At 37.4% G+C, this 21,533-nt stretch overlaps 1 protein-coding gene across 1 annotated transcript in view; it reads right to left on the reverse strand.

The window, feature by feature from the left end:
• Window positions 1-20,375: 20,375 nt before the first annotated feature.
• POLR1F (RNA polymerase I subunit F) overlaps window positions 20,376-21,533 on the reverse strand; it is an 83,870-nt gene continuing 82,712 nt past the window's right edge. Inside the window, exon 4 of the mRNA XM_087712763.1 lies at window positions 20,376-20,767. Within this exon, the coding sequence (XP_087568889.1) occupies window positions 20,575-20,767 (193 nt within the window). The 3' untranslated portion in view covers window positions 20,376-20,574. The remainder of the gene's footprint in view (window positions 20,768-21,533) is intronic.

A 21,533-nucleotide genomic window follows, 5' to 3' on the forward strand; every position in this document is an offset into this window, starting at 1 on the left:
TGAAGATAGGTTTTCTTTGCAGACATATTACAATTATACACCTCTCGGTAATGACGGGACTTTGTTTCCCAGCAAAATTAATAACAAGAGAAACATTAAAAGTCAGTCACATTAGTCTTTCAGTTGAAGGAATGCTCTTCAACCCCTAGTCCCTACAATGATGTCTTTTCAATATTAGGACATGTCTACAGGATGTGATAAAAACCAATTCAGGATGATGATCATGACAGTGCAATCAAAACTTCTGGTTTTATGTACATCATCTTAGTGACAGATTAATAAATGGCCAGAGCTTTAGTTGAACAGTCACATACATAGACAAAAATATGTGGCTCAGCATACCTCTTTTTATTATCTACATTACAGTTAGTGAGAATGACCATTAAATCAAATTGTTTTCTAATATTGGAGTATAGAGAGGCAATGTCAATAGATTCTAAGTTATTGTATAAATCATTATAGTAGAATTGGCACTATTGACTTTGGCCCCCAAGCTTGCTTATGTTGCACATTGGTATGTCTGGGGCAGTGCAAACCCATCCAGAACAAGATGTTAAATATCGAGATCCTGAAGCCTATACACCCATAGTCAATCTTACCAAGATTCAGCTGAAGCCTATTTAGCTGACCCCCCTCCCTCCATCAGACTCCCACAGTCTCCAAGCACTGGGAAAGGACAGAAACATAATACTTGAGTCATCTAGGATGGATATATAAAGTAGTGGCAGATGATTCTATCAGTGGCTTTATGTACAAATTAAAAAGGAGTGGAGGTGGAATCGAATTTGGAGAAAGGAATCAAATCCAAACTGCACTTCCCTTTTTCATGGCCCCCAGATGACACAAAGGGATACTATGACTGATGGTATCAAAAGCTGCTTTGAGGTCAAGGAGAACAAGGAAGGATGCATATCTCCTTTGTAGAGATCATTGTGTGACCAGTACTTTTTCTGTCCCATAATTGGGCCTGAAATCCAACTGGAAGGGGTCTGGATAATCCATTTCATCTGATTCTCTGAACTTGATCATCGACCATGGTATCCTTCTGCGACGACTGCGGGAGGTGGGAGTGGGAGGCACCGTGTTGCGGTGGTTCTCCTCCTACCTCTCGGACAGGTCGCAGTCGGTGTTAGTGGGGGGGCAGAGATCGTCCCCTAGGCCCCTAACATATGGGGTGCCTCAGGGCTCGGTCTTATCCCCCCTACTATTCAACATCTACATGAAACCGCTGGGAGAGATCATCCGCAGGCACGGGATCAGATACCATCAATATGCGGACGATACCCAGTTGTATCTGTCCGCCCCGTGCCAACTCAATGAAGCGGCAGACGTGATGAACCGAGGCCTTGAGGCCGTTATGGACTGGATGAGGGTAAACAAGCTTGTGCTCAACCCAGAAAAGACCGAGTGGCTGTTGTGCTTCCCTCCCAAAGATTCGATCAATATTCCATCACTCAGGCTGGGGGGTCAAATTCTATACCCCTCAGAGAGGGTTCGCAACTTGGGAGTCCTCCTGGATTCACAGCTATCGTTTGACCACCATCTGACGGCTGTGACCAGGGGGGCATTCGCCCAGGTTCGCCTGGTGCGCCAGTTGCGACCCTACCTGAATCGGGAGGCTCTCACAACAGTCACTCGGGCCCTTGTGACCTCTAGGCTGGAATACTGCAATGTGCTCTACATGGGGCTGCCCTTGAAGAGCATCCGGCGACTTCAGCTAGTACAGAGCGCGGCCGCGCGAGCGATTGTGGGTGCACCTCGGTTCACCCACATAACACCTATCCTCCGCGAGCTGCGCTGGCTACCTGTCGATCTCCGGGTGCGCTTCAAGGTGCTATTAGTCACCCATAAAGCCCTGCATGGTAGTGGATCTGGGTACTTGAGAGACCGCCTTCTGCCAATTACCTCCCTGCGACCAATTCGATCTCATAGATTGGGCCTCCTCCGTATTCCATCGGCCAGCCAGTGCCGGCTGGCAACTACAAGGAGGAGGGCCTTCTCAGTAGTAGCCCCGACCCTTTGGAACGAGCTCCCCGTGGAGATTCGTACCCTCTCCACCGTCCAGGCCTTCCGCACAGCCCTTAAGAACTGGCTAGCCCGTCAGGCCTGGGGACAAGGATAGCCGCCCCTCCCGAATGATGAATGTATGTTGCTTATTACTTTTATTATATGTGTCTATGTCATTGTTTGTGTTCCCCCTCCCTGATTTTATGTGAGCCGCCCTGAGTCCCCTCAGGGAAAAGGGCGGCCTACAAATGTTAATAAAATCTAAAAAAAAAAAAAAATCTAAATTGATACATAACCACTTTTTCTACCACCTTTCCCAACAAAGGAAAGTGAGAAACTGGACGACACTGGTCCAAAGAGGTGAGATCTAGGGATAGTTATTTTTAAGGAGGTGCAGACCATAGCTTCTTAAAAGTTCCAGGAATGTCCCCTCCAGCAGTGATATATTTATCACTGCTTTAACCCACTTGGAAGCCAACATCCTGGAGGTTTTCATTAGACAGAAGGGACACAGATATAACTGGTAGGTAGTTGCACTGATAGAATAAAGGTCTCTGTCCATTTCATTAACAGGATCATACTGTTCCCAGCTAATCAGGTAAGGTCGCTTGCTCCCAATATATCTATAATCTATTTGCTCCAAATATATTCCAACTGGGAATAGATTTGAGTGATTTTCAACTCAGTGATCTTCAACTCAGAAATCAGTTGTTCCATGAATTCCTCTGCATGGCAATGAAGGTGATTATCCAAGCCCCCCTGTCTCAGGAGGGACTGTTCTTAAGTTTCAATTTAATTTTGCTACAAGTCTTCTGAAGAAGAAAGCTGAAAGACCATAGTGGAAGATAGACAATCTTTACAAGGTTTGTAGAGTCAGGAACGTCCTTAATCATTGGCATCAATAGTATTTTTCCCCATTTATTATAATTCTTGGCTTTAATCGACATACATTTTAGCCAATTTTGTGGGAATGCATCTACATTTCTCAAATAATTTTACAAACATATAGTTTCAAATTCTTGAAAAACAGCTTAGTGTTGGTTTTCCAATCAATCTTCACTTTATCTGATTTCACCTATTATGCCTTCCTTTTCTCCCAAAATATTTTGAAACTTGAAAGTACTCTGATTGAACTTCCATTTTCATAACCCCAAGTACCAAGACCAATTCCTGAACCATATCCAGCAGGCTGGACAACGTTTATTTAAATAACAGTCCACATAGCAATTCTTAAATTCCTAGGATTGATCATGGGTTCCACCTTTTGACTAATGTAGATAAGTAGGTAGATATGCAAAATATATTTGGATCAAGACTGATCTTCCCAAATATATATATGTAGATTCAATGAGAGAATGCATGCAACCCTTTTACTCTATTCATAATAAAATAAACTCAAAACCTTTCAGAGCAATCTGATATATGATTACAAAATGCAGGAAATCTTGACCAATAATTCCAAGTTTCCCCTCTGCTGATCAAGTTTCCTTTTGGCTGAAATTTAGATGAATTTGAAAGTACTGCTATTTTCTTCTTCTTTTCATATTATCTGATGCTGCTGCCAATCTGCATTATTTTGATTGATTCCTTTTATTGTTAAATTTTATTATTTTGATGAAAATAAGAGATGGGCATAAATATTTCTTCTAAGCAAATGAAATAACCATATACTATATAAAACTATGCAATCCTGAGTACATATGTAGAATGAAATTTCAATTACTATAAATGTATATCTTCCACAGATGCAACTATATTATAATAATCAGATATATGCACATATATACATCTATACATACACATAAAGTGCCTCTGAAGATCAGCATAATTTTAACAAAATTATTGCAACATTAAATGTCCTGAAAAAGAAAATATATGCTCAGTTTGCCCTATTTTGTAGGCACACTTTATTGTTGGCCTTTACAATTATGTAGGAAATAATGTAATGGACTATTACCTATGCATTAGTATTTCATTAGATCCAGAAAGGAGATTTTGTCTTATATTTAGAAATTGCTGAATAAATTTCCCAGGATTCAATATGAATAGTGATAAGGATACATGGACATGCAATTTAGAGGACTACAAACTCCTTCCTTCAATAAAAATAAGATATGTACAGTATATGCATATCTAAGATTAAGAGCGAATGATGTTTCAGTATTTCTTTCCATCCAGATAAACCACAAATTGTTACATGTTTTATCTGTGTCAGTAAAGGAATCAATATCTAGCTCAAAAGAGCACCCAAGTCAATTAAACAGGCATTGAATGGAAGAGCATAAATATCTAATGTTTGATCTGATTCCCAGATGAACTAATTAAAAGTTGCTGAGACTCAGAGGAAAAACACTGTAACTGAAAAATAGCTAGCTCTGGTTTGTTTCATTAGGGACAAAATCTCAGTGAGATTTTGCTCATTATGCTGCAAACATATGATTTTTTTTGCAGCCTATCAAGCAAGCATTTTCCTCCCACTCCAACTTATTTTTCCATTTTGACATTAGAAAAATACACAACCCAAATCTATATGACTTTGATTAAATGTTGATACAGCTGATTTCAACACCGCCAAAGTCAGTGACCATACATGGAATCTAAACAACAGCTAGTAATTACAGTGTCAAAGGCATGTATACATTGTGTGTTATATTTCATTGTCTGGCATGCAAATATAACTTTGGTTTCCTTTGCACTATTTCCAAAGTATAAAGAAAGCTAACCAGAGAGTTCTGTTTCATTTACACAAAAGAACAAGGTTCAATCATGTTTGATAAGTTGCAAATTACTGGTAATACCGCAAGTGTTGTTACAGCTGCTCAAAGTGGTCAGGAGGATGTTCAAAATGCAGCAACGGCATGAATCAAAAGAAAAAGTCTAAACAAGTCTGAATGATAGTATATAGTATTTGCTAACTCTACCCTAGTATTGAGGCCTATCTTCTCCATCTTAAAGCAGTGCGAGAGATGCAGAAGAGGTTCCTGTCCTCATTAGGTCTTAGTAAAATAACCACATCTTCTTTTTCTTGCTCTCCTCATTTTTATAAACAGTTATCATTGCTTGTTAGTTTGGTTTGGAAATGCGGATTTAAAAGCAACCTTGGGGAATTATCTACTCTCTTCGTCCTTTTTGATGTTATAGACATTGGCTGTATCAAGCATTTACTACTGATTGAAAAAGTTGCATCTACATTATATGAAAATTGCACAAAGCCAAGGATATATGTACATACAAAGTTATATCTACAATATATGAGAATTATACAGAATCATGGCACTGTGTGAAAGGTGGGAGATTCCTTTTTCCTGAATGAACAATGTTCTAAATGCTTATGAGAAATAATTGAACTATGGATATTATATGAACTCCAAATTCTCCAAATATTGTTTGGATTACTCTTAGTCATTGATGGTTTTAAACTGTGCTTAATCTTATTATTTGTCATGAATCTCTACTGCAAATAATTCATTATGGCTTGCATGAAGATATCCCAATTTATCCACTCAAAATGTCTATAAACTAAGGAGAAATCTACTTCTTCTTTTTCATTAAAACATATACAGTATGTTTAGCATGTTCAATTCTATATGTTGGTCTCTATGGAGGCTTCAGAAGGTAACCCTGATAGAGATAGATCAGACCAATTCAGACCAAGGCTAACACATGACTTATGTTAAAAAGGGGGAAAAGGCAGACAGACATCTCCTCAATTCACAGAAATATAAGGCAGATGAGGAGAAAATATAGTTAAATTTGCAAGAACCAATATTAAAAATAATTTTAATCTTCAAGTGGAATTGATTTTTTGGTTTGGTCTAAGTAGTGGGACTAACAGTCTCCATTATATATTTAGGATAAAATATTCTATTATATTGTGTAAAAAATGGCAGTGCTATCTGATGACAGGCGTTAGATGTGGAGGCCAAGTAAAGTAAATAGGAGGGGAAATCTACTATCAGCTGGTTCTAGTTCTCCAAAGATGTTTGATAAATTTAATTTAGATCTCATTACCCTTTGTTCAGTTTATATCAGGGGAGGGATCCTACCAGTTTAACATCTGGTTCGCTGAGCACATGCTTTGCACATGCATGCTCATGCATGTGCCTAATATGTGCTGCGCCCATGTGCACAGTTTATAGAAGACTTATCTTCCAGATTACAACATGGGAAGGAAAACAACTGAGGCACAACAATCCACTCTACCGCTAAAGATAAAGGTAGGTAAAGCGCAGGGGGAGGCGGACCCACTTGCTAGTGGGAGCAAACCATTTCACTCCCAGCTGATCTTTGAAGCTACAGGTTTGCCCGAACCGGTAGAATCCCACCTTTGGTTTATATATATTTTCCATTTATGTAGACTGAACAAAGATGTGCTTAGCATGGAAAAACTTCCAATGTTCTCAGACAGCTCCATGAGGAAATGATAAAATCTCAAGCCACTTTTCATGGTCCTTTCTTATTAAGACTTCCACAGAGAAGATTCAAACCTAGTAGTATGAATCAAGTTATTTGGATTATTTCCCTTCACAAACTAAGAATATGGGAGGAAATAGAATAAGAGAAATATATGTAAGGAGCAACATCAGTCAATATTTGCCCTGTTTGGGTTACATGTTTCAAACATATAGATGTATATTGATGTGACCAAATATGTAGTACATTAAATATCTTGGTCTTTCATTATGGCTTTGCTGAAATCATGGAGCCAAACTGTATCTGGAGCAGTTTCAATGTGCCAATGTTTTCATATACAGTTGTAGTGCATTGGTATTTTGGGCTTATTCATCATGCCAGGAAGATGTCATAATAATGTTAAATGACATGTATTAGGCTAATGTCACATTATTTCATTATATACATACACACACACACACACACACACACACACACACACACACACATATATTGCATTTGTGCTGATAAATAAATAAAGGGAGACTAGTATAGATCTATTTCAAGCTATTTAGCTCTCATCAGCTAGCCATACCCTTACTGGGAATTGAACCTGTGCTGTATTGCATCTTAGGCAGATGTGTTAACCACTAAGCTACAGAGTTCGACTCCTTATCAGCCAAGCCAGGGTGAAAGGTATCTATTAGAGTTACAATCCCTGGTATGCCCAAATATGGGAGGAAGATCACTACTTCCATTCTCTGTCCTTCGGCTCGTCACAAGAGACCATCCAAGAGACCATATTTTTACTGTTGCCTTTTTGTTATATTTGTTGTATTTGTGCTGATACCTTTCACCCTGGCTTGGCTGATAAGGAGTCGAACTCTGTAGCTTAGTGGTTAACACATCTGCCTAAGATGCAATACAGCACAGGTTCGATTCCCAGTAAGGGTATGGCTAGCTGATGAGAGCTAAATAGCTTGAAATAGATCTATACTAGTCTCTCTTTATTTATTTATCAGCACAAATACAACAAATGTAACAAAAAGGCAACAGTAAAAATATTGGGTTTCTGTCTGGATGGTCTCTTGTGACGAGCCGAAGAACAGAGAATGGAAGTAGTGATCTTCCTCTCATATTTGGGCATACTGGGGGTTGTAACTCATATATATATATATATGTATATATATGTATATATATGTGTGTGTGTGTATATATATATATATATATATATATATATATATATATATATATATATATATATATATATATATATATATATATATATATATATATATATATATATATATATATATATATATATATATATACTTAAAGTCACAACCCCTGGTATGCCCAAGTGTGGGAGGAAGGTCACACTTCCACTCTCTGTCATTAGGCTCGTCACAAGAGTCCATCCAGACAGAAACCCAATATTTTTACTGTTGCCTTTTGTTATATTTGTGTTTTTATTGTGCTGATAAATAAATAAAGGAAGACTAGTATAGATCTATACTAGTCTTCCTTTATTTATTTATCAGCACAATAAAAACACAAATATAACAAAAGGCAACAGTAAAAATATTGGGTTTCTGTCTGGATGGACTCTTGTGACGAGCCTAATGACAGAGAGTGGAAGTGTGACCTTCCTCCCACACTTGGGCATACCAGGGGTTGTGACTTTAAGTATATACCTCCCACCCTGGCTGGCTGATAAAAGGAGTCGTTCTCTGTAGCTCAAATGGTTAACTCCCTGCCTGGGAAGCAATAGAGCACAGGTTCGAATCCCAGTAAGGATATGGCTAGCTGATGAGAGCTAAATAGCTTGAAATAGATCTATACTAGTCTTCCTTTATTTATTTATCAGCACAATAAAAACACACACATATATATATATATATATATATATATATATATATATATATATATATATATATATATATATATATATATATATATTCGGAATGGGTTTTTAATTATCCTTGTACAGTCATATATAACAATAGAAACCACTTTTTATATTTATACATCATTTTTCATTGTTATTCCAATGTTTCTCTTATCTGATTTGGGGAAAATTCTGTAATGCAAACTAAGCTGCGAAAGAATGGACTGCTGAAAGCCACCCACAGGCAGCTTCTTGGCAGAGATATCTCAACCTGCCTATTTTGGTTGTTTCTTCTATCCCTACAGAGGAGCACATCACCTTCCAGTTAGTGTTCAGTTTCTCTCAGCATGGCCAGCGATTAGGGATGTTGGGAGTTCCAGTCCAACAACATCTGGAGGGCCACATATTGCCCACCCCTGCTGTCGCCTGTTCTTCCAGGCTGCAGTCCAATTAGAACAGCTTGCACTAAGATAGCCTCTTGGGAAAGTTATAATTTTCAAAACTGTTTAGAAAAACCAGATATATTTAAAGGCATTATGGTATAAACATAAACTCCCTAATGAGCTGTAGTAAAATGGATCAGAGCTATAACTTGCAAAGTTCAAATGATTTACCTTTTTTTTCTTTGCCATATATTATTTTCATTTAATCTGTATCACAAGGACTGTAAAGAGACCAGCTGTTCACAAAGAGTCTTAACAATCTCAGCCAAGGTCTGAGGCCTCTCCCATGGTTCCTACTTAATGTGTTTCTCTGAAAACATATTAATTGACAGATCAAATTGAGACTTTCTCTGCCTAGCAATAATTTTATCCCTTCACTCTGCATAATATTTCAGTGGTTTTATCCATCCGAATTGAATTGCCTGATAAGTCATGATGCATTTCTATAAATCCATTTCTTCCACAATTTTACTATATTCATCAACATTTCAACAATGACACAATAGGGTGTGTTTGAACCAATGATCTGTATGTATTTGCTTGAACACATAACCCAACTTCTCAACAACTCCTCTTGTTACCTATTGTGGCAAAATTAAGGTCCAAAGTAAGATCCATATGAAAACAAAAGCCTCTCATTGTTTACAATTGGCACTTTTGTAAATTTTGAGATGCAATTATTCCATCAAAAAGTATGTACTAATTGTGTGGCCTACATAACATATACTATTACAGAAAATAACACATTAAATTGTTTTCCTTTAGGGAAAATGCATTGCTAAAGTTTTTATATCAGACAAATACAAAAAAACACATATAGAAAAGTGTTTTAAAAACTTTACTCAGTACATCAAAGAAGCATAACAAACTAAGTATAAGCCACAATGTTTTTGTTCATTTTTCTTGTTCGTTTGTTTCTGGTTTGGTTTAGTATGTTACAGGAATCCACAAACTATATGGATTATAAATCATGGTTTATGGTGTAATACTATTTGTGATTAATGTAATAAGTAATGTTTAGGATAACATCTAAATAGAAAAGTAATGAGAAAAACTAAATACAACAGTTTCCATCATTCCATATTTATTTAAATCAATAGCTATTTTTTTAACTCTTACGTAATCAGTAAGATAATGGACCAGAATCATGCATTCTGAATGCCTCATTGCAACCGACAGACATAGTTTACTTTTCCATGAAAGTGACTTTACATATAAAATCCTGCTCCAGATGAATCTGCCTGCCCACTGTGTACAAACCTGTTGACTATTGCACTGAGATCATTGACTGGAAGCAATTGTTTCTTTGGAACAGGCAACTATTGCCTAGATTATGAAGACCTGAATATTCCAGAAGACCTTTGAAGAACAAAGTTAGAGTATATTGTCTGAGTAAACAGTACAGTCAACATTATAGTGTATTACTATATTCTACTTTATAGAAATTTTATATCTACTATTACAGTAATAATGTATTTTATGCATTTGTACATTGAGAGTGTGAGAACCAGTTTGGTGCAATGCTTAAAGTGCTAGCCTAGAAACCAGGATGCTGTGAGTTCTAGTCCTACCTTAGACATGAAAGCCAGGTGGGTGACCTTGGGCCAAGCACTCTCTCTCAGTCCCATCTCACAGGTTGTTGTTCTGGAGAAGGTAGTAGGAGGAGTATTATGCATGTTTGCCACCTTCTCTTACTTATAAAGTAATAAAGGTGGAATAAAAATCTAAGAAATAAATAAATATAATAAATAAAATAATCAGGATAGTAAATCCTTCAAATAGTGGCTCTTGGCATGGGCAATGCATAGATAAATGAATATTGCTTTGTTTGCTTGCTAGCTCCCTTGTTTTTGAAGTCAATTTGAAGCTACAAATTTTCACAGTTTAAGTCACAAATTGACTTCCATGTACCTTACTTCATACGTAAGTGGTCAGTAGAGGGGGCGTGCTAATGTGCCTTTTGTCCCCGTCATTGTATATTTACTCTCTTATTTTTGTTCTCATTTTTGTTTGACAAATTCCAATAAATAAATAAATTTTAGCATCGATATTTATTGCTTATCTTGATTTTATTGGTTGTAATCTGCCTAAAGTTGCCTCTAGGAAGATGAATGTCATATAAAATAGATAGATATGAGAGAGGGGAAGGGAGATAAATACTAACAGCTGAAATACTTCAGGAGTAGCACACATCCACAAAACCAGAGAATAGAGAACAAAATATTCCCTTTCTTTATAATGTACTCTTGTGTGATATGATGCAGCAGCAAATCTTAAGTTCAATTTCAATAAATGGGAACTGTATAAAATGGTTGTACAGCTCTCTTTCAATTTAATGAGGTACGTATGTACAGTAAAAAAAAACTGATTTTCGCAGGATTAAATGATTGTCTGATAATGCTAGCAAGTAAATTTAGACCTAACAATCTGATGAATTAGATGCAATATTGAGAGCCAGATTGAGTATGATTCAAGGTGCTATGGGAGATCAGAGAAATCAGGTTCAACTTTATCCTTTACCATATAAATTCACTGATTAAGGGCCAATCGTAATCTTTTACAGAGTTCTGAAAATAGCATTGTTATAACTACCTAGGGCACCTAGAATAAAATAGGATACAAATTTAAAATCAACGAAATAAATGTATAGTGTTTTACTTATTCCAAAATGTTGTAAAAAATATTACACTTGATGGTAATTGGTCCTGTTTATTCTTCTGAATCACACTTTTAGGATGCACATTAAAAATCCAAGCCTGCAAAGTGTGACTTACCTCCTCCATGCCAAAGTGTTTCATGAAAGGACCAAGCTACAAACCACCTTCCCAATACTTAACTGTGGCTGTATTTTATGTAGGTCCTGATATGGCACAACCTATAATTTTTGCTGAATTGCAGTTCCCAACAGTTCCAGCCTGAATTACTAATGGTAAAAATGTTGGGAGTTATAATTTAGCAATATCTGATTTTGCAACATAGATAGTGTCTTCTTTTTTCCCCTGCAGAGGAACTTCCTCATCTGATGTCTGAAATGGGTACAGGTACAGTTTACCACTTCAGTGAAGACTTGTCTTCAGATTAGCCTACATCCTATGTTTTAATATTAATGTTCCATTAACTTTGCTGTTTTCAGCAGAGAAGAGATTATCCCACTGTATACTTCATTCTTTAATCTATTTTTTCCACCCTAATGACTTAACTCAATTGAAAGATGTATGAGGTAAATGAAGATTATGGTTAACCAATGCAGTATTCATTACAGTACTACTGTATAAATTAGCAATGGTAGAATCAGACAAGGGTTCTGGTCTTGATTAAGCTTTGGTCTTGCCAAAAGCTTTCAGTGTGTATTTCTATTTGAATCCAAGCCAGCACCTGTTAGAAGATAATAGAGCAGAGTAAAACCACATTTTAAAACTCTTTAATCAGAGAAGAAGGAGAAGGAGGAGGAGGAGGAGAAGAAGTAGGAGGAGGAGGAAAAGGAGAAGGAGAAAGAAAAGGGGGAGAAGGAGAAGGAGAAGAAGGAGAATATACATATTGTTACATTAATCTATATAGACATTTGTGCTTTTCTGATACAGTTGGTGTATGGCTGTAATGTAAGTTACAGGCCAACACATTTAGAGGGAAGGCTGGACTGATGCAATAGAGATTTTTATGAAACATTTCCTAAGGTAGTGGTTTTTCAGTTCTACATGAGGAAATTAAATTCTCATCTTAATGAAAAGTAAATAAATGATTTTCCTCTCTCATTGATGAAGTAATAGGTGGCCAACAATTCAAGGCAGGAAATTGAACTGAAGTGGTATTCCCTTTGATTTAAATTTAGAATAACTTGTTTGGCCACATTTAGCTTTAGTGCAAGACACCACAAGAAAAAGCAAAACATCAGGAGTTTGGTAGCACCTTTTCCAACTCACTGATTTCACTGAAAGGGATCAGCTTTTGTGAGCTCCAGCTCCCTTCATCATATGCATAGAAGAGTCTGATTTAAACTGGTATGAGATGAGTGGAGAAGGGAGGGGAAACAAGTTGGTTAGGCAGAAGCAGGTCACATGTGAGACAGATTGTATAAGTACAAACTGTAAAAAGCCCATTGTGTTTGCTGTGACCTTCTAATGGCTTTGAAAACTTTCAAGTTTAGCAATGTTGGAAAAGGTGGCTCCAAGCTCCTTTTATTTCTTGCTAACTTAACACAACTCTCTTCCTATAATAACAGTTCTTCTACAGACTGTCCATAATTGGTGACAGAAGTAAAAACTAAAGTTTAAAAACTTGTGATTTGATGGTTATTTTTAATTATGAAAAATATTATTTATTTATTATTTACATTTTGTCAGTGACCTATGGTAGAATGGGAATCTATAGGAGGGAGGGAGGATGAGATGAGAGAGACGGGGGCAGAGAGAGAGAGGGAAAGAGAGAGAGATCTCCATGGAATATGCAAGTTAGAATTATAATTTAAGAAAAGATAACTATGTGACCAACCCAATGATGGGTTTCAAAAAATGTTGGAACCTCTTCTGTAGGTATGGCCTGCTTTCCGAGTCCACTGGTGGAATCTCTTCTAAACGGGTCAGTAGATTTGACGAACCGGTTCTACCGAATAGGTGCGAAGTGGTAGGAACCCACCTCTGGACCAACCATAGCAGAGTGTGTTTCGATAGTTGCAGTGGTGGGAGGTTCTGCCCACCCACCCAGATGCTTCTGTGCATGTGCAGAAGTGTTGCATGAGCGCGCATGTGCACAAGCAAACCGGTAGTAAAAAAATGAAAATCCACCCCTGAACTATGGCTATAACAATTTATGCCATAATCTCTACAAACAGCTTGAGAAGATATGATTTTTTCAGATTTGTTTAGGATGGAGATCTGGGTGACTGCAGAGAAGAGATTTAAAAAAATCAAGATGGTATACCCAACCATGTGATTGAAATTCTGTCCTTCTTTACTTGCATTGTAATTTACATTGAAAAAAGACAGAACCTTGATTGCATGATTTCCCATTATCATTTTGACTTATTTTCTTTTAATCCCCCCATCTCCATGCAAGTACAATGGATTGAGCTACATATGAAGGGCAGGAGCAACACTGGTCTAGTTCAGAAAAACCACAGTGGAAATACATTTTAATAGTATACCAAAGTCATAAGAAAACAGCAATTTAAAAAGATGTGGAAAAAAACCTTTATCTTAACAATCCAAAGTCATATTCTTCGTCATTGTAACATCATGTGTACAACAAAATTATTTAGTCTCTACTGGTGCAATCCATAATAGAAAATACAACACAACATGAATAATACAGAGAATAATTCTTATACAAGTAATTGGGGTGGGGTGGGGGTGGAACTAGTCATACGTTTCCATATGAACATAGAGTGATTGTGATTGTGTTTAGGAATCTGACAGCCAATGAGTAGAAGCTGTTTTTAAATCTGTTTGTCCACATCCCTAAGTATCTTCCTTACTCTGCTGAAATGACGAGACCTGACAATGTCATCCAGTGGTGTTAGGGATAACCAACTGTTTCTTGTGCCTCTCTGTAGTGCCTTCCTGTCCTCTCTGTAGAGCCTTCCTGTCCACTGCTGTTAAACCAGTGCACCATATAGAGTATGTGAGGACACTTCTATTGTGGACCAATAGAAAGAAATCATCAGCCATTGTTCTACTTGATTTTTCCAAAGGGCTCTAGGAAATGAAGTCTCGGTTAAGCCTTACTAACCTCCAGGGATGTGTTGTTTTTCCAGGTGAAATTTTGACTAATGAGCACTCCCAAGAATTTTAAAGAGGAAACCATCTCCATACAGTCCACCTTGAAATATAGTGGGGCAGGTTTCTCTCTGTGCTTTCGGAAATCCAGCACCATCTCCTTTGTCTTGCTAGAATTTAGATGTAAGTTGTTTTTTGAATACCATATGGATACCTTCTGGACTTCTTCTCTCTATCCTGATTTGTCCCTTCCAGTTATAAGCGCCAGAACTGTTGTGTTGTCTGCAAATGTTATTATCATGTTGGATGGATTTGAGGATATGCAGTCATGTATATACAGCAAGTACAGGTAGTGGCTGAGTGCGCAGCCCTAGGGGGAGCCTGTGTTGAGCTTCAGGGTGGAAGATGTCAAGAACCTCATCCTTATTGTTTGTGGATGGTCAGTCAGGAAGTCTTTGACCCAATCACAAGTGAGGGGAGGGAAATTCAGGTCAGTCAGCTTCTCAATAAGTATGCCTGATAAGATGGTATTAAAGGCCAAGCCATAGTCTATAAAAAGCATTCTGACATAATTCCCAGATTTCTCAATGTGTCTCAGTGCAGTATGTAGAACAGTGGTGAAATTTACAGCTATTTTAGACATTGACCCATGATCAATTTTCCACATATTTTTTCTCATCTGATTCTGTTGATTTTTACCAACTAAAACTAGGACATTGCATCTGACTATGTTGACATTCAGCTACATATTGTTCCAGTTTGTCTGAGCCCTCCTGAATCTTGATTCTGCCTTCTATAGTGCTTGCTTTCCCTGTACCATTGTGCATATTTTCTGTTTTGGCCCTCTCCGTCCGGTAATGAATGCAGACACAGGCTTAGCTGTTTGCCACTCTTTATTCACAGCAATTATAATCCTGTTGGCTGAAAGCCCACACACAACTCACTGGCAAGAAGTTGGCAGCAACTCAGACTCCAACAAACACGGGAACACAAGGCAGACCAGACAAGGAGTGCTCCAGATTAGTACGAATGGTTGTGTCCTGCAAAAGGACTCCTCCCAAAGTCTCTTCTTATATATTCTCTTGGGAGGGTCAAGCCACAACCACCTGGACTTGATTATCTCTTATGAGTCTGTCTCCGTAACTGCTGCCTCCATTTCTCTGCCCTCCATTGCCTGGCGTCAGGGACAAACTCTGATCTTCTCCACTGCTCCATGCCTCAGACACCTCCTGGTGACCAACCAGCCTCTCTGGTCCCTGCTCTGAGTCAGAACCCTGCCCAAGGTTCTCCACATCTTCCATAGCAGACTCATAGGGTTGCTCGCTATCAGAGTTCATTGGCAGCTCCAACAGCTCCTGCTGGGCCAAAACATTTTCTTATCCCTCCTGCAGAACTCTTTATAAATAAACAGCATAAGGCCTAGGAAATAGTCTTGAGACATGGCACTTATTACTTCCTTTCAACTTGACATGGAGCCATTGATATACTTTTGCTGGGCATGATTAGACCTGTGCTATATACTACTGTGGCAATTGACATTTTGCCACATACTAGGATCTCTTAGAAGACATTGTTGAATTCTTTCTGGAATCATTTTATCCACTGAGTTCCCAATCTGGTTGATTTGACTGTTTCATATCTCTCTCTCTCACTCTCTCCCTCCCTCCCTCCCCCCCCTCTCTCTATCTATCTCTATCTATCTATCTATCTATCTATCTATCTAATTATTTTTCTAATTAAACTCATGCTGATTCTCTGACTAATGTATCTTTTTCCTAAGAATAGACCAACCTGATCAACTGCTCAAGTATTTTTGCCTATATCAATACAAAGTGACTGGCCTGCAGTTCCTTGAGTTATCTTTTCACCTCCTGTTTTGAAGAGAGGAAAATATTGCCTTCTCATCAGTTCTCTGGCACTGAACAAATTTTAAGAGCTTTCAAAGATCACAGAATGAGGGCTTGAAAATGTCATTTCACAAACCTTTTCAGATATAATTTAACTAGCACTGGAGACTTAAACTTATTATAAGAGACAGATGGTCTCTATTCATCTCTTTACTTCCCTTGAGTTTTCAGTTCCTCCTTGTGTCAGCTGCTTTTCGTAGATCAGAGAGAGATCTGTTATTCTGTAGAGGCGTGAATATGTTATCCTGCAGGAGTATAACAAAATCAAGATCTTGACACACATGATGATTTTGTGTGTCATGATTGTGGGTTTGGGTGTATGGTTTTGAGTGTATGGTTATAGCTGCCATTTTGACTTTATTGACTCTCTCTCCATGGTTCCCCACCTTAGATCAGTTTTAAAACAGTTAATCTTTGAAGCAAAGGTAAGAAGGGGAGTAGTGGAATTCTGCCCTCCTTTCATTATTGTTTACTGTCCTACCATCTTCTCTGAACAGCAGATATTGTCCTATTTTTGAGACATTTCCAACTGCTCTGCTCTGATATTCTGTCTAATAATTGACTACATTTGTTGAAATGTGTTTTTTAAGTGTACTGTGAAAATTCAGCCATCATCCATTTATCCTTCTAAATTATCTTAAACTTCATAACTATGCATTTATTTTGGAAAGCACTTAAACAGTGCAGATCTTTAATATAATATGGAGATAGTGCCAAAGGACTAGGCTTTAAAATGAAACAAATGAAATGTGAATGGGATTATGATGTTGTTTCCCAGCAGAAATATTTATTTTCTAAGTCTATCCATCTGCCTCAAAATTGCCTTTTATGACACCTATTGTTTTTGTTTTCTAAGGAATGAAATAATATTCTCGTTTGCATTTTTTTACCCTACTTTAAAATTAATAGACATCTCTAAATAAATCATTTATTCCCTCTTTTGCTGTAAAATCAAAAAGTTTTAAGTTTATTAAACTCTGGCTAGTTTTAACACACACATTTTCTTTCTTTTAAAAGAGATATGTATCATGTTCATCAACATTTCAAGTTGAGTATTGCCTTCCCTTCTTGTGCAATTGTGCTAGCATAAACCATCACCCTGAAGATATATTTAATGGTAAAAGTCCCATATATCATCTACAGAAAAGTTTTTTTAGCTTTCATCCACAGTAAACAAAAAGTTAGGGAAAAATCTTTGGAAACCCAAGGTATGAGAAACAATGGCATGAGCAACTGCAACTGTATGAACAACATTATGAGACCAACTCTTTGTCTTCCTCTCCCAATATAAATAATCAGTGATAGGATGGAATATTCCTTCCTAAAGCCTAGGTTTACACTACCTTGGCTTTAGCAGCCAACAGCTGGAAATTTTATATTTGAATTTTTTTCCTTGCAAATTGTTTCTGACAAACCTCAATTAACAATGCACCTATGCTATTTCCCCATACAGTGCTACAGATCTACAATTTTAACAACTATGGAAGAAGAAAGTTGAACTGTGTAGGCCTTTGATCTGATTTAATGTGGTTTTTTCTCTGTTCTTGTATTCTTGAAAACATAAACAGCTTCTTCCTAATATGCATTATTATTTTTGCCTGCTATTACTATAACATTACACTGAATACTAGGGTTGGTGAATTGTACTCTAAATATTACAGACCCAGCTGTTCTGCCAAGACACCGAAATATACATCTGAAGCTTGAATATTTATATATCCTCATGATTTTTATAAAGTATATTTCCACAAGTATAATAAAATTATAGGTCATCTCTCTGTCTTTATAAGTAGCCTATAATTTGACCTGAGTTTGTTAGAGTCCCATGTAACAATCATGATGCTCCATAATGTACTTTGGATTCACATCTATTGTCCTTCTTTGACAATGGCAAATTCTAAATCTATAACTTTTAATGTATAGTTGATAAACATAAACTTTAATTTTATGATGGTTTGTGGCAAATGCCATATAAAATTCATGAAGATTTATTTTGTATTTATTATACGGAATTATATTCTTGCCCATTTTTGGTTAGCTAGGTCTCTGCAGTAGCCATTTCAGGGTTGGCCACGTTTCTATGGCAAACCAGCTTCAGGAAGGCTTTATTCAAATATTAGGGTAGAATGAAGGGGGGGGGAATTCCAGGGCCATGTTACTTGGGTTACAAATAAGCTTTTTTAATGCGTTAAATGTAGTCTTTGTTTTAGAAAACTGTGTTTTGGGAAATATGGAATGTAGCTTGGCTCTCTAGAGAGGGATTTGTCTTAAAAAGACTGAAACTACCTCATCATAATTACTAATTCAATCCTGGATGCTAAAAGGGATTATTTTTATGTGACTGAGTGGTTTTCCCAATTGTTGGTTGAAATTACTGGTTCCTGAAAAAAGTACTAGGTCAGCCAGTGAAAGCAAGCAACGATGACGTCAGCTATAATCCCTACATGCAATTAACTGGGTGTAAGCCAACTATGTAAAATGGCCTTCTTTCAAAAAAAGCACACACGTGCTAGATTTTGCGGTTATTTTTATAATCTTTCCGTATTGTAGAGATATACAATGGAAGTGATGCTGTGGACAGTCTGAAAAAGCAGAAATGTCTCCAGAAATAAAAATATCCAGCTCTTCTATAAAAACTGTACTAGTCTACTAACTAATAACCTGTTTAGAACTTGTCAACTTCTCTCACTCTCTCATCTACTTGACAAAGAAATATATGTCTTTCTATCTCAATTGTTCTTTCTTTTTCTCAGTTGTTGGTTAAAATTACTAGTTCCTGAAAGAAAGTACTAGGTCAACTAGTGAAAGCAAGCAAAGTTAAAAGAATAGTGTAATAGCACACAATCAGATTCAGTGGCTAACTTTGACAATCTTGTTGGATTGAAGAGAACTTTGTATAAAAGGAAATGAAATAAATAACATGATGAATGCAAATTTATGACAAGATTTAGGAAACTTTTCACCACCTTCCTATCAGGGCATATATACAAAACTGAGAAAGCCAACTACATCATGGCCACATATTATTCTTATCACCAAAGGCTAATTTTTGATGGTACTAAGAAATTATTCATCTTTAATTGTAGCTTGAATTTATATTTAGGAATAAAATAAGTCTGATTCTTATAAGATGAAGGAAACTTGAACTTTTATTTTAAAAAAAACAAAGGGGAAAGGGGAAAAAAGAGGATGGCAAAAAGACAACTTGGCATATTGATTATGTAGAAAATATTTTTCTATAGAATATGGAACCAAAGATAGTCTTTTATGGAAACTGTTTCTTCAGTGGTTATCTAAGTAAAATAATGCATTATAACCATTTTAAGTAAGTGAACAGTGTTTGTTGGTTTTCCTTTTAGGCATGGTATGTATAAAACAAACCAATCTCTCAAGCAATATGACTAAATAATGGAAGCACTCAGTACATCTCATAAAACAACTGAAATGATATGTAGAAATCAACATATAATTCAAAAGCTAGAGTACTTATTGATGGTTCTTGTAAAACTTAGCTTTAGAATAAAGATATTACTAAATAAAAATTCCATAGTTTGATCTCAGTTGAAATATATTTACAATATGAAAATGTGTTGAATACTTGGCAAGAGTAGAAAGTCAGAGAACTGGAAAGTAAATTGCATAATTTCTAGTAAAAATAAGCATAAATGCTGAAATCCATTGCCATATATTTATGGGTGATATATGACAATTGACCCAATGCATTCATCTGGTTGGAAATTGCTTTGCATTCAGTTTGGCATGGAAATAGCAATTGGGGGTTCAAGAAAATGATCCCAAATAAACTGCCATTCGTGTTATATGTTGAAAGCAAGGATTGTGGGTATCCAGTCTTCATTAGGCTTCAAAAATATGGAAAAAGAATCTATTTCAAAATATAAAACTATTGTTCTACATAAATACCAGGAAACTTTATGATACCTCCTTATTGCCAATAGTCTGATCCTGTCAGCATCACTTCATTCAGTAATCAGGAAAGAAAACCACTGGACTCCATTTGCATTGAAATCAAGTGTACTTTTACTAATTATAAATGAACAGTTGCAAAGCTAAGCCGAGTCTGGTTAATTAGGCGCGAAAGCTAATAATATAATGTATAACTCATTCCCCTCCCCTTGGCATCCTCGTGCACAATCCAATCATATTTCCCCCAAATGTCAGGTGTGAGATAACTTCGAAAGGCATCACCAGGATGGAATGCTGGACCATTAGCCTTGGCGGGAAACACCCCTCCTCCACATGCGCAGTAAGGTGGTCAGTTCAGTGTCTAGAAACTTCCTCCAGCACATCAAGGATTCCCCTCCCAAATACCATGCCCCCCTTCTCGGTTTCAATGGCAGCCGAAGCAGTAGCAAAGCAGAGGCTGACATCCGGTCCTCCTCCAGAAAAGGGTGGTCAGACCTGCAGAAACGAGAAAACACAAACAAACAGATGAACAACAAGACATGAAAGAGGAAAAGGGGAGAGGAAGAGAGAGAGAAGAGAGAGAAAAATTTTAGGAGAATGGCCAAATCAGGGCTTGTCAGGATAAGTAGAATAGAACTTGCGGAGTAGCTGAGGGGCCTGAACATGGGATCCGTCAACCCATTCGGTGTGAGAGGGGGGAAAATGCTTCCAAGCCACCAGGTACTGGACACGGTTCCGGCGTTTACAAGAGTCCAAAATCTCGCGAACTTCGAAAAGTTGCTCACCCTCAATCAAAAACGGAGCAGGTGGAGGAGGGATAGGCGGACGCAACGATGAACTGGAGACAGGTTTCAGGAGGTTAACATGAAAAACAGGGTAAACCTGGTTGAGGTATTTAGGCAGCTGCAGCCTGACAGAAACAGGATTGATGACCTTGATATTGGGAAATTGGCCAACATACTTAGGCCCCAACTTCTTCGACTTTTGGGGAATTTGAAGAAATCTGGTGGACAAATAAACTTGATCACCAACTTTGTAATCACACGGCTTAGTCTGCTTCTTATCAACCTGTTTCTTATGAGCACGATGCGCAGCATCCAAAGTTTGGAGAGCTAAACGCCAAACGCGCCGAAGGTGGTCACTCCACTGTGAAATACCCATGGTTCACCTCATGAGGCCAATGTTGAGAAAAGACACGTATACGAGCTCTTCTCGGGATGAGGTGACCCAGATTGGACCCTGGTAGCCCCTTTTATTGAGA

The sequence above is a fragment of the Thamnophis sirtalis genome, unplaced genomic scaffold (assembly GCF_051295495.1).
Source record: "Thamnophis sirtalis isolate CommonGarterSnake01/CBP01778 unplaced genomic scaffold, rThaSir2_p1.2 scaffold_4, whole genome shotgun sequence".
Classification (NCBI taxonomy): Eukaryota; Metazoa; Chordata; class Lepidosauria; order Squamata; family Natricidae; genus Thamnophis; species Thamnophis sirtalis.